The sequence below is a fragment of the Engystomops pustulosus genome, chromosome 4 (genome assembly GCF_040894005.1).
Source record: "Engystomops pustulosus chromosome 4, aEngPut4.maternal, whole genome shotgun sequence".
NCBI classification, from domain to species: Eukaryota; Metazoa; Chordata; class Amphibia; order Anura; family Leptodactylidae; genus Engystomops; species Engystomops pustulosus.
The window spans coordinates 189723379-189734255 of record NC_092414.1 but is presented as its reverse complement, the minus strand read 5'-3'; the positions used below and the strand labels follow the sequence as shown (position 1 = coordinate 189734255).

The 10877-nt window shown below is 43.5% G+C and overlaps 1 protein-coding gene across 1 annotated transcript; it reads left to right on the top strand.

Annotated features, from left to right (window-relative positions):
• Positions 1–818: 818 nt before the first annotated feature.
• On the top strand, positions 819–10695 carry ANKRD39 (ankyrin repeat domain 39). Its single transcript, XM_072148948.1, has 4 exons — positions 819–1027; positions 2842–2945; positions 4590–4797; positions 10547–10695. The coding sequence occupies exons 1-4, from the start codon at positions 910–912 to the stop codon at positions 10693–10695; spliced, it is 579 nt and encodes a 192-aa protein (XP_072005049.1). The 5' UTR covers positions 819–909.
• Positions 10696–10877: the final 182 nt, after the last annotated feature.

The window sequence follows — 10877 nt, the reverse complement described above, 5'->3', positions numbered from 1 at the left end:
GTTTGGTCTGTGTTTGCAGCCAAAACGCACCGTGGGGCAGCCCTAAAAACTGGAAGCGGTAGGGGTCCAGCAGTCGTGTAGGCCCAGAATTATGGCTAAAGGGTCCGTCTGACTGAATATCATACAAAGGAAAGTAAATTAGGGTGAAGACACACATGGCGTTTTTGGGCCGTTTTTACTAAGTGCGTTTTCAGATCGTTAAAAACGCATGCGTTAAAAACCGCATCCGTTTTTTTAAAACGCGTGCGTTTTTTGAAAACGCTTCCGTTTTTGTCCGTTTTTCATTGCGCAATTTCAACGCATGCGTTTTCAACGATCTGAAAACGCACTTAGTAAAAACGGCCCAAAAACGCCATGTGTGTCTTCACCCTTAGGCAAATTTTACATTATGCGGGATGTTTTGGGTGGATTTATGACTTGTTCTCCTATATACTGAAGCGGATGGTGCTGTAATACTACAAAAGAAGGGCTGCGGATAGAAGTCATTCCTGTCACTGCTTGCTGGAGGCTAGACACAATGCAGCTCTTGTGATACTCGTCTGAACTGATGCCAACCCTCAGAGCAGACGTTATCCAGACCTCTGCAGTGGCCGCCATTACTGTCACCCCAGCGCCACCTGCAGGACGGGTAAGGGACGCTCCTACGCTTCATTTCTTTATAAAACCGCATTTTACAGTTTATTAACCTGAATAGTTTTATGAAAACCGCGACTTAAAAATATATGAATAATAATATGAATAATGGACTATGACAATGATGTATATCATGTATATCATAGACTTATGTCAGGTCGCCATCTGCTGGCAGGTTTGTGGTCATGCAGACAACGAAGGTAAACGATTGGCTGTGGATTGTCGCGCGGTGATTGGCTGAGGCGGGGTGTGACGTAGGAGGCGGTGTATGGCGTCATGTATCCCTCTCATGGCTGCTCCTCTCACCCTGCACAGGGCGCCGGGTGTGATGGCTGCTGCACCGTGGCCTCCCCGGGGGTGCGGGAGACGGTGCAGGAGATGGACTTCCAGAGAGGTAACACTGTCACATGCTGGGACTTGTAGTTCACCAGCAGCTGGGGTTTTACTATTGCTCACTAATGAAGAGCAATGTCTTCTCTTTTCCTGGGAAAGTTGGGTGTCAGAATAACACAATAACTCCCAGTATGTGCAATCTGCTTGCTGGGAGTTGTAGTTCTGCAAAGTTTGCAGACTCCTGACCCTTCCCCTTTAACCCCGTGTACATGGCGATTTCTGTATCAAAATCTGCTATGCAAACTCCACAGCAGATCCGTGCCGCCCAGCCCTGGATTTAACCTGTGGAGGTGCTAGGGGGCTGATATGAGACCAGTTTAAAACCCACTACCAAAAACTTCTGTGTGAACATGGGTTTATAGTGCATTTATCTAAATGTCCGCCATGCTGTATACTACATCTCCTCCCAAAATGGAAAGCTGTAGGATTGGCTATGGTGGCCATTATGGTTGTCACTCAGCTTTCCCTGATTCAGATATTTGTATCAGTAGCTATTTCTAAGTATAATAAATGCAGAGTAAAAACTGTTTTTGGGGAAACCGTAGGAGCCGAGAGACCGGCACCACAAACGGCTGCACATGCGAACCGGCACACAACGAGTCCCGCTGCGAGGTGCACGTCCAAACTTAGCAGCAGTAGACAATCAAGAAGTAAAACGGCACTCACCGTGATCGGGTACAGGAACACTTTATTATGAGGCAGGGGTGATGCACGCCACAGAAAGGCGAAGGTCCATTTCGCGCTTTCTCAAGCCTCCAAGGCTTGAGAAAGCACTTACAGCGCGAAACGGCCTGTCGCCTTTCCAGTGAGTGCTGTTTTACTTCTTGATTCTGGATTTTTTGCCTTATTACAATCCTCAGTGATGGCGTCCCAATGTTACAGCACACTGCAGCTTCACTGGTGCAGCCAGAAGTCGCCTTCTCTTAATGGGAACCTGTCATTAGAGTTTACCCAAATACTTTAGGTGAGGTATGAAATGTCCTTTCTAGAAATCCCTCTTTTATGTGTATTCTAACCTGTTTACCTATAAAAATCTCCCCCAAAGTCAGGCAGATACGACTCTTCTTACCTCATTTTTACATGAGATGAGTCAAGTTTAGGGGTTGCAGGGGTGGTCACTTCATTTTCTATAGCACCTAGAAAGAAGCAAACAGCAAAGCTCAGGCTCCTATCTTTAAAGGGGTTTTTTTTTCCAAAAATTCAAGTTCGACCCTTTCCACAAGATAGGGCCTAACTTGCTGGATCGGTGGGGGCGCGGCGTTCAGCAATTTCCGTTGGCTTCATTGAGATGTATGGAGCAGAACGATCATGCGTGGCCTCTGCTCCATTACTCTCATGGAGCGTCAAGGGGACCGACTGAGGTACGTGGTACCCCATCAGACCCCTCGTTTTCGTGGTCTGTGAGGGTCTCATCACTGCATAGGGCCTAACTTGAATTCATCGGAAAACCCCTTAAAGGAAACCTACCACTTGAAGTGGTAGGTGTAAGAAGGACATACCGAGCACCAGCTCAGGGTGAGGTCAGGCTGAGCTGGTGCCGGAGCTTATTTTTGTTAGTGTTTTAAACCACTGTATCGCGGTTTAAAACACTTTTTAAACTTTATGGCCGAAGCTGCTTCGGCACAGGGAGGTACGCGCTCGGCGCACCATGCGCGCGACCGTGCCCGCGGCTCTCCTGCACTTCCTATGTAGCCGCGCGCATGGTAATATAGGATCTTCTTGGTAAAGTGTCAGTAAGGACTAGAACTGTGGTTTACAATGAATAGTTAGAGGGAGTCTTGTCTGTTCTCATTATGTTTAATGTGATCCTTCCAGGTATCTGGTCTGCAGCTATGGATGGAGACCTGAAGAGGGTCCAGCGATTTGTTGAGAAGGGAACAGATCCTAACCTGGCTGATAACTTTGGCTACACCGCACTGGTCAGTAAGGCAGCATTGAATTATACATTATCTATACATGATACTAACAAACACTTACCTAGGAGCGGTACAGTAGTATGTGTGTATACTAGGTAGGTATATGCTATGTATAGGCCCTGGAGAGCTGTGTAACCATACCTTTGTGTATGTAGTAACAGCAGGACTGTGAAAAGTGAATTATTAATCCAGGTGTGTAGGGGCTCTGGGAAAATCTGAAGCCTGAAGATCTTTCTGCTCTTTGTAATAACCTGTTCCACAGCTTCTCCTCTCCGAGTGACTGTTGGAAGTATCCAACTGAAATCCTGATAGGCTCCTACTCTTAGGGGGAGGGGCTGTGGAGCGGCACAGTGCAGAGAGCAGAAAGCTCTTCAGGTTGATAGAACTGCCCAGAGCCCTTGCAAGAGCAGCAGAGCTGGATTATAACTTCACTTTTTACAGTCCTGCTGCTGCTACTAACTACATACACAAAGGTCTCCAGGGCCAACACCTAATACTGCTTGTATGGTTAAAACTGCTGACAACTTCCCTTAATGTTACACCAATTCTCACATAAAAAAATGTTTGGTTTTGCCTTGTGTAATTTTTGATGAGGAGAGTTTTACATTTTTTAGTTTTTTTTTTTGTCCCCCACATATAGGGCCAAATGTATCACAGTTGTGCCGCACTAGTTCCATTTTTGTGCCTAAGGGTGCTGTCACATGTCGCGTCTAACGCATGCGTTTCCACCAGCTGGAGAGAGATTTGCCTAATTAAACAACTGTTAACATTTGCGTTTACAAAACGTAACATTTAATGCAATGTTTATGAAACGCAAGTGTTAACAGCTGTGACTGCACCCTAAATGAGCTGCATTGTTGCTCCTGAATTACCACAAGCTACAACCATTAGTGATGAGTTGAGTTTCTGGCTCTTATTATTCAAGTGTGAGCTTCAGGATGATTTTGCAATTGCACTTTACTTTAGGTGCAATGAGAATGACCCTCACAGCAGAGCCCAGGTGTTTGACACCCAGCACCCATTGACCTCCTCAGCAGTGCCTTCTCCTGGAGGCGATCCAGTATCCTCCTCAGACACCAGTGTGGTCACCCTGCTACACGGGACAATTCTCTGTAGTATCTGCAGCTCCTACACACTTCTCTTCTCCTCTGCGCTGAGCTGAGGCTTTTACAGATTGTTTGTAAATAGAAGCTAATGAACTGTAAACAGAGGCTGCAGGTAGTGTAAATTGTGTCTGAGCTCTGCTGCTGGGGATACGCTGCTCTACTGCTGTGATATACAGGGGATACACTGCTCTGCACAAGAGCTCAGGGATTTGCTTCTTGGTCTAAGCCACCTTCAGGCTCGAGTAGTTTTGAGCCAAAATTGTGCCTAAATCAAAAAGTTGCTAATGATTATTATTAGGATTTGTAGGATAAAAACCTGGTTATTTTGGATGCGCTGCTAGCGTTTAGGTGCAAAATTACGGCAACAATATGTAAAGGTGCAAAACACAATCAAATGATACATGTGGCCCAGAGATTCCTAGTTGGACAACCCTTATTTCTAAAATAGCAGCACCAGGAGGCTTCTCCATGTGTAGCCATGTGACTATAGTACTTCTTGGGGGCTCTGGATCACTCCTGACTTTGTCCTTTGTTGGTGTAGCACTATAGCAGCAGACACGGACACTTACCTGTGTGCAGCTTTCTTCTGAAGAGCGGTGCTGACAGTAACGCCCAGACACATGGGGGCAGCACAGCTCTGCACCGCGCTGCCTACTGCGGGCACCTCCTAGTAGTACAGATGTTACTGGAGAACGGCGCTGACCCAACGAAGACAGACTCTGATGGGAGGACTGCGCTCCACAAGGCAAGTTGTAAGACGTTTGTGTTATGGTGCATTTGTGTTTTATTTGCAGCAAATGTCCTTTTTTGTTGGTGCTCTTGTTTTCTTTGGTGCTCAGGCCAATATATTTTTCTATCAAGTTCTGTTGCTGCTTATTGGGCTTCTGACGTCTGCTTCATGGATCTGAGGGCTCAGGATCCCCATATACTAGTGGTTATGGGAAACCACTTTTAGACTGGATACACATTTAACCCCTTCCCGACATTTGACGTAATAGTACTGCATCGCGGGAGGTGCGTTCCCGCAAAATGCAGTACTATTACGTCAAGCTTCTGGCCCCGGCTCCTGAACGGAGCCGGGGCCAGAAGCTGCGGGTGTCGGCTATATGTTATAGCTGACACCCGCCTCTAACACCCGCGATCGGAGATTTCTCCGATCGCGGGTGTTAACCCCTAACACGCCGCGGTCGCGCTGACCGCGGTGTGTTAGAGGCATTTAAAGCTATTTAAATGTGAATCGGACCCCCCCGCGGCGCTTACCGGGGGGGTCCGCTCCTCCGATCGCAGCCCCGGGACTGCCGGTGCCCGGGGCTGCGCGATCCTCCTCTCGGTGCCGGGTCCCTGCCTCCTGGCAGGACCCGGCTGTAAGACACTGGGCATGCGCAGCATGCTCAGTGTCTTACATTACACAGTGCAATACATCTGTATTGCACTGTGTAACCTGTAAAATAGCTTGAACAAGTGATCAGAAGATCACTTGTTCAAGCTAAGATGTCAGTAAATGTAAAAAAAGTAAAAATAAATAAATAAAGGTTTTTTACAGTAAAAATAAATAATAAAAGAAAGTGAAAGTCCCCCCCAAACACCACATTTCCCTTTACACAAGTAATAAGGTATAAAAAACACTAAATCACGAAAAAACCCCACTTATTTGGTATCGCCGCGTCCGTAACAATCTGTACAATAAATCCTAATCATAATTGGACCCGCTCGGTGAACATGGTAAAAAATAAAAACCAAAAACTTGCCAAAAATTAAAACTTTTTATCAAATTGCTTTACAAAAAATGTTCTAAAAAGTGATCCGAAAAAATTACAAGCACCAAAATGATACCAATAAAAAGAGCAACTTGTCACGCAAAAAATAAGCTTACAACCAGCTCCGTAAACCAAAAAATACTATAATTATGCTGCTATAAAAATGGCAATACTAAAACAAATGCAATTTTTTCTATTCTAGTTTTCCTTCAATAAAATTGGACAAATAAAAATAAAACTATATAAATGAGGTATCACCGTAATCGTAGGGATCCGTAGAATAAAGATAATATATTATTGTTATGCTACAGTGAACAACCCCCCAAAAAAATGCTAAAAATCCAAAACAAGAATTGATTATTTTATTTTCCTCCACACGTAAAAAGTTAATAAAATTTCTTCAATAAGCTAAAAACCCACTAAAATTAAGGGTTTTTTTACAGTGCATCTCGTCTCGCAAAAAATAAGCCCTTATTTGTCTAAATTGCTTAAAAAATAAATAAAGATTGTATAGCCTATTCCCAACGAGCGTTGTTATAGAACGGTGCGGCAGGTAGTGACTTTCCAACACCGGTCAGGGTAAGACGGCGGCTGTTCACTGATCGGGGTAAGACGGTGGTTGTTCCTGACAGCCATCCATCCTGCCCCATGGACCAGAAGGGTTACGTCCCCCCCCCACACCCCCAGTTTATTATCGCTGCTACTGGCTCATCAATTCAGACGAGCCGATAGCAGCGAATTTACTTATGACGTCAGTAATACCGGTCACCATGTCTATAGACACAGTGATCGGGGCAGGGTGGCGGCTGTTCCTGACAGCCACCAATTTTGCCTTGCGGTCCAGAGGGGTTTTGTTGCCCCCCTCTGTCCATGTTTGCCGCTATTTGCTGGTCGATTTGGTCCAGCCAAAAGCAGCAATATTCGTCACAATGGGCATCGCTAGGGTGAATAAGAGCAACACTTGGTGATAATTTCCCTACTAAAACGAAGATTTGGTACAAAAGCGCTGGCCGTGCACATTGTACAGATTATGCTGTACAACTCTTACGAGCTGTTCCAATGTGCAGGTCCTGCCGTATCATTTCTCCGTTTTCAAGAGGAAGATATTAGGAAACTAATATTGGGACAAGAAGGACGGGGCCCCAGTACCTCTGGTTTAGATGTTCCTGTGTTTTGCCAGGACAGCATTTTCCCGGTGAATTCTGCTGCTTCTAATGGTAGGACTCAATAAAGAGTCTGTTCCAAAAGAGGAGTTAGGATGGACACTATATACTAAGGATGGACACTACATACTACTAAGAGACCTGCGACAACTCCAGAGTGACAAAAGTTTAGTTGGTCCCTTGGTATATTCTACCTCCTTATACGCAACACATTCACAATTCACGCCCAACCTATTGTGAATTAATTTCGGTAAAATGAATAATTGTAACAACTGTTATGTCCCGTTGCTCCCTATACCCCTCCATTATTTCATAAGGGGCGCCACATAACGGGCACTGAACTTTCCAGAAATAATTGCAATTTCCATCTTGGACTCCGTTGCACATCATATTTGGAAACCACCTATATGTTCAAAATGCTCATTACACTACACTACACCACATATTACACCTTGCTATATTCCCCAAGGGGTGTACATTCAACAATTAGGGTCACTTTTCGGGTTTTCCTCTGTTTTGGTACCACTACGGCTCTCCAAATGTATCCTGACACATGTGAAGGATTTCTTACAAATTTGGCCTCTAAAAGACAAACATCCCTCTTTTCCTCTACTGTGCGCCCATAAAGCATTTTATATGCACATGTGGGGTACTTCTACACTCGGGAGAAATAGGTTTACACCTTTTTTGGGGTTATTTAATATATTATCCCTTGTGGCTTACATAAATTAGGGGTAAAGTGACATTTATAGGAAAATTTTCACCTTTTTAATGATTCGGGCCTAATTGGATCATTCACCTGTAGGGGCAAATACATATATTACACATTGCAAAATTCTCTAAGGGGTGTGCATTCAAAGATTAGGGTCACTTTTCGGATTCTTATCTGTTTTATACCACTAGGGTTCTCCAAATGCATGTCAAACATTTCTGTCAAATTTGGCTTCTAAAAGGCAAACATTCCCCTTCCCTTTTACTGTGCGCCCATACAACATTTTATATACACATGTGGGGTACTTCTACACTCGAGAGAAATAGGTTTACACATTTTGAGGGGTTATTACATTTTTTTATCCCTTGTGGCTATATAAAATTAGGAGTAAAATGACCTTTATAAGAAAATGTTCACCTTTTATCTATTTAAGTCCTAATTAAATCAAACACCTTTACGGACAAATACACATATTACACCTTACTAAATTCTCTAAGGGGTGTGCTTTCCAAAATGGTGACACTTGTTGGGGTTCCGCTCTGTTTTGGTACCACTACGGCTCTCTAAATGCATCCTGACATATGTAAAGGATGTCTGTCAAATTTGGCTTCTAAAAGGCCAACGCCCCTCTTTCCCTTCTGAGCTTCACTGCGTACCCATACAACATTTTATTTGCATGTGTGGGGCAATTTTATACTCGGGAGAAATGCTAGTACACATTTTTTGGGGTTGTTTCATCTTTAATGCCTTATGGGATACAAAAATTAGCCGTAAAAGTGACTTTTTTGGGAAAATGTTCACCTTTTTCCTTTTAGGGACCTAATTGAAGCAAACACCTGTAGGGGAAAATACACATATTACACCTTGCTAAATTCTCCAAAGGGTGCACTTTCCAAAATGGTGACACTTGTTGGGGTTCCCCTCTGTTTTGGTACCACTAGGGCTCTCCAAATGCATCCTGACACATGTAAAGGATGATTGTCAAATCTGGCTTCTAAAAGGCCAAAGCCCCTCTTTCCCTTCTGAGCCCTACTGTGCACCCATACAACACTTTATATGCAAAAGTGGTGCAGTTCTGTGCTTAGGAGAAATAGTTTTACACATTTATGGGGTTGTTTAATCTTTTATCCCTTGTGGCTTACAAAAATTTGGGGTAAAAGTGACTTTTTTGAGAAAATTTTCACCTTTTTTCCCTTTTGGGGCCTAATTGAATTAAACACCTATTGGGGAAAATACACAAATTACACGTTGCTAAACTCTCCAAGGGGTGTACTTTCCAAAATGGTGTCTCATGTTGGGGCTTTTCTCTGTTTTGGTACCATTATGGCTCTCCAAATGCATCCTGACACATGTAAACTTTTTCAGCCATATTTGCCCTGCAAAAACGAAACAACGCTCTTTCCCTTCCAGGTGCCCCCCTGTGCCCGTACAGCAGGGTACAGTGACAAAATGTGTATTGGCATGCTCAGGAGGAATTGCCCTCAACATTGTAAAATGCATTTTCCTTTTTAACCCATTGTGAAGGTGAAAATTTTAGTGTTAAATGAATCTATAGTAAGATAAAATTACATTTCTCTAATTTCACTTTCATTTATCTTTCACCCTCATGAAACGCTCAAAGGGTTAACAAAATTCCCAAAGGTTGTTTTGAATATTTTGAGGGGTGTAGTTTCTAAAATGGTGTCATTTGTGGGGGGGTTCTGTCATGTGGGCCTTATAAAGTCACTTCTAACTAAATTGACCCTCCAAAAGTAGGTTTTGATGATTTTCGTAAAAATCTGAAAAATTGCACCTAAAGTTATAAGCCTCCTAACATCCTAAAAAAAGGAAAAGATGTTTGAAAAATGATGCCAAGTTAAAGCAGACATATGGAAAATGTTAGTTATCAAGTTATTTTAGTGCTATGACCAACTTTCCAAAAAGTAGAAAATTTTGAATTTGGAAAACATTGTTTTTTTCAAAATTTTTGCCAAATTTCCATTTATTTCATAAATAAATACTAAATATATTTATTAAATTTCTCAACCAGCATGAAGTACAATGTGTCACGAAAAAACAATCTCAAAATCAACTGGATATGTTAAAGCGTTCCAAAGTTATAACCACTTAAATAGACACATGTCAGATTTTAAAAAATGGTCCGTGTCAGGAAGGTGAAAAGTGGCTTCAGCGTTAAGGGGTTAAAGGGGCTGTCTAGGAATCTGGATAGTTAGATGTCTCAGGCTGTAGTGGAGGGAACAAAAAAAACATGCATGCCCCGCTCTGATGTCACTCCAGTTTTTAATCCTGGACACCACAGGAGCCGGAGGGCCCCCATAGTTTCCTGGAAAACCCCTTTAAGTTTTCATTAAGGTTAATGTTTTGCACTCTTGTAAGTGGAAGCTAGGATTGTAATTGAAGGCAATGGGAAATATTAAAGAGAGGCTACTACTTCCCCCTCCTGCGTGATCCATTACTTGCTTTGGCTCAAAAGAAGCAGCAAAATCTGTGCCAAAAACTTAAGAGCTTCTCCAGCCTAAAGGAGTACTAAAGCAACCTTATACCGGATAGGAACCTTGGTCAATGTTACGGGTATGGTTTCCCTGATGCCCTACCAAGGGGCTTGTTGGCTTTTACCATTGTATTTGTAAGCTGGACCCCCCCTCTGCGAGGCCGTTGTAGAGAAAGGTGAAGCTGGTAGAGATGTGACAATGTTAAAAACAAAGGAAGAAGGTTGGTTGTACGCAGGAAATCCTCTATAACTACTTGTACTCTAATAGCTTACACATAATTTACCCTCCTACTCCTGGAAGTAACTACTAGATATGGTCCCTGGAGGAGTTGTTGCTGGTCTATGTTTACATGTGTTGTTTTTTTGGACAGGCAGCAGAAGGTGGTCACCGGGACTTATCTCTGCATCTTCTACATCGCTATAAAGGTCTCCTGGAGCTAAGAGACTGTAGAGGACACACAGCCGCAGACCTGGCTCCATCCAGTATCGCTCAGGTGTTTTTGTCCCAAGACGAAAACGTATGACGGCTTTATTAATGGAAGTCTCGTGCTGGGCGGATATCTTCATGACTTGAGCTGATGCAGGCGTCGACGGAGGACGAAGAAATCCCAATTGTATTCACTAAACACAGGACCCATCAGGAGGATAAATTGTTTTCATTGTCATAAATGTTTCTAATTTCCGCACACCCCCCCCCCCCCCCGAT

What these genes read in the sequence shown, in the direction of transcription:
- ANKRD39 (XM_072148948.1), top strand. Translation starts at nt 910, where the DNA reads ATGTATCCCTCTCATGGCTGCTCCTCTCACCCTGCACAGGGCGCCGGG. An exon ending in ACTTTGGCTACACCGCACTG is followed by an intron (nt 2,946 to 4,589) that starts GTCAGTAAGGCA and finishes TTGTTGGTGTAG; the next exon opens with CACTATAGCAGCAGACACGG. An exon ending in GACTGCGCTCCACAAGGCAA is followed by an intron (nt 4,798 to 10,546) that starts GTTGTAAGACGT and finishes TTGGACAGGCAG; the next exon opens with CAGAAGGTGGTCACCGGGAC.